The sequence below is a fragment of the Gekko japonicus genome, unplaced genomic scaffold, assembly GCF_001447785.1.
Source record: "Gekko japonicus isolate JY-2015 unplaced genomic scaffold, Gekko_japonicus_V1.1 scaffold3305, whole genome shotgun sequence".
Lineage (NCBI taxonomy): Eukaryota > Metazoa > Chordata > Lepidosauria > Squamata > Gekkonidae > Gekko > Gekko japonicus.
The window spans coordinates 105,567-106,844 of NW_015163188.1; the positions used below are offsets into that span (position 1 = coordinate 105,567).

Consider the following 1,278-nt stretch of genomic DNA (forward strand, 5'->3'; position numbering starts at 1 on the left):
CATCATGCCCGGGAGCCCGGGGAGGCGGGGGTGGTGTGTGTGTGTGTGTGTGTTCAAGGGGCTCTGTCGCTTGGCCTCGATGGGTGCCGGTGGGTCTCTCTCGCCCCTGGGCAAGCGATGGCTCCTTGTGTCCCCGCTCTCCCCCTCACCTGCCTGTGCCCTGAGGGCCTCCCCTCCCCTCCCGGCAGGTGAAGTCCGAGGGGCGTGGCGGATCCCGGCGTTGGTGCCGCCGTCGGGGCCTGGAGGAGCACCGGCTGTATGAGGCCACCAACCTGCGGCGTCAGTTCCAGGTAGGTGTGACGCTTGGGGGGAGGCGGGGCCTGTGTCTGTTTCTGACGAGGGGGCGGAGGGGGGGGCATGCGGCCGCACCACCCCCGGCCCTTTCCTTGTCCCCCAGGAGCTGCTCCGGGACCACCGGCTGCTAGAACCCGCCGCCCGGCCCAGCGACTCCTACACCCGGCAGCGCCACCACCGGCAGCGCCGGGAGCTGCAGCGACTCAAGCGGGAGCACGAGCAAGGAGAGGGCCGCCGGCGCAAGGTGCTCCGCCTGCAGGACGAGCGGGCTGGCTCTTCCTCGGGAGAAGAAGGGGAGGCGGAGCGTGGCCCGGACATCCAGGTGGGTGGCCGACCGACTGACCGTGGGGACGACCTGGCCGCTTTCCTTTCCCTGCACCCGCGGGGCCCTCTCAGCGGCTCCTGCTGCCTGGCGGGGGAGGCCTCTTGAGCGCAGGCCTGCCTTGGATTTGGCCGGGGGGGGGGTAGAGTGGCGGCGGCCGCCTGACCTTTGCCTGACCTCTGCCCCCTTCCTCCCGGCCCAGGACGTGAAGTTCCAGCTGCGCCACAACGTGTCCGAGTTGCAGGCGGCGGCCTCTGCGGCTCAGGGCCTCTCGCGGCCCCAGCTCGCCCTCCTGCAGCTGGTGCTGGGGAGGGGCCTGTACCCCCAGCTGGCGGTCCCGGACCCCTTCAACGGCACCCGCAAGGACTCGGACCAGGCAAGTGCGCCCCCTCCACCTCACCAGGCGGCCCACGGGGGCGAGGAGCCATGAGAGGTGGCGGCGCCTGTCTCCATCGGGGGGGGGGGGGGGTTTCTGCGCTCCGGGGCTCCTGTGAACCGCCTCCTCGCCCCGCAGATCTTCCACACCAAGGAGAAGGCCGGCATCCTCCTGCACCCCACCAGCGTCTTTGCCAACTCGCCGGAGCTGCTGACGCCAGACCAGGGGGCTGAGCGCCGCAGAGGTGCCCGGGGGGGGGGGGGGGGGGGGGGGGGGGGGGCTTCTT

At 72.1% G+C, this 1,278-nt stretch overlaps 1 protein-coding gene across 1 annotated transcript in view; it reads left to right on the forward strand.

The window, feature by feature from the left end:
- The window catches only part of DHX34 (DEAH-box helicase 34), a 9,475-nt gene that overhangs the window by 5,704 nt on the left and 2,493 nt on the right, over positions 1–1,278 (forward strand). Inside the window, exons 9-12 of the mRNA XM_015407125.1 lie at positions 189–290; positions 398–616; positions 819–992; positions 1,131–1,236. Coding sequence (XP_015262611.1) covers positions 189–290; positions 398–616; positions 819–992; positions 1,131–1,236 — 601 coding nt within the window. The remainder of the gene's footprint in view (positions 1–188; positions 291–397; positions 617–818; positions 993–1,130; positions 1,237–1,278) is intronic.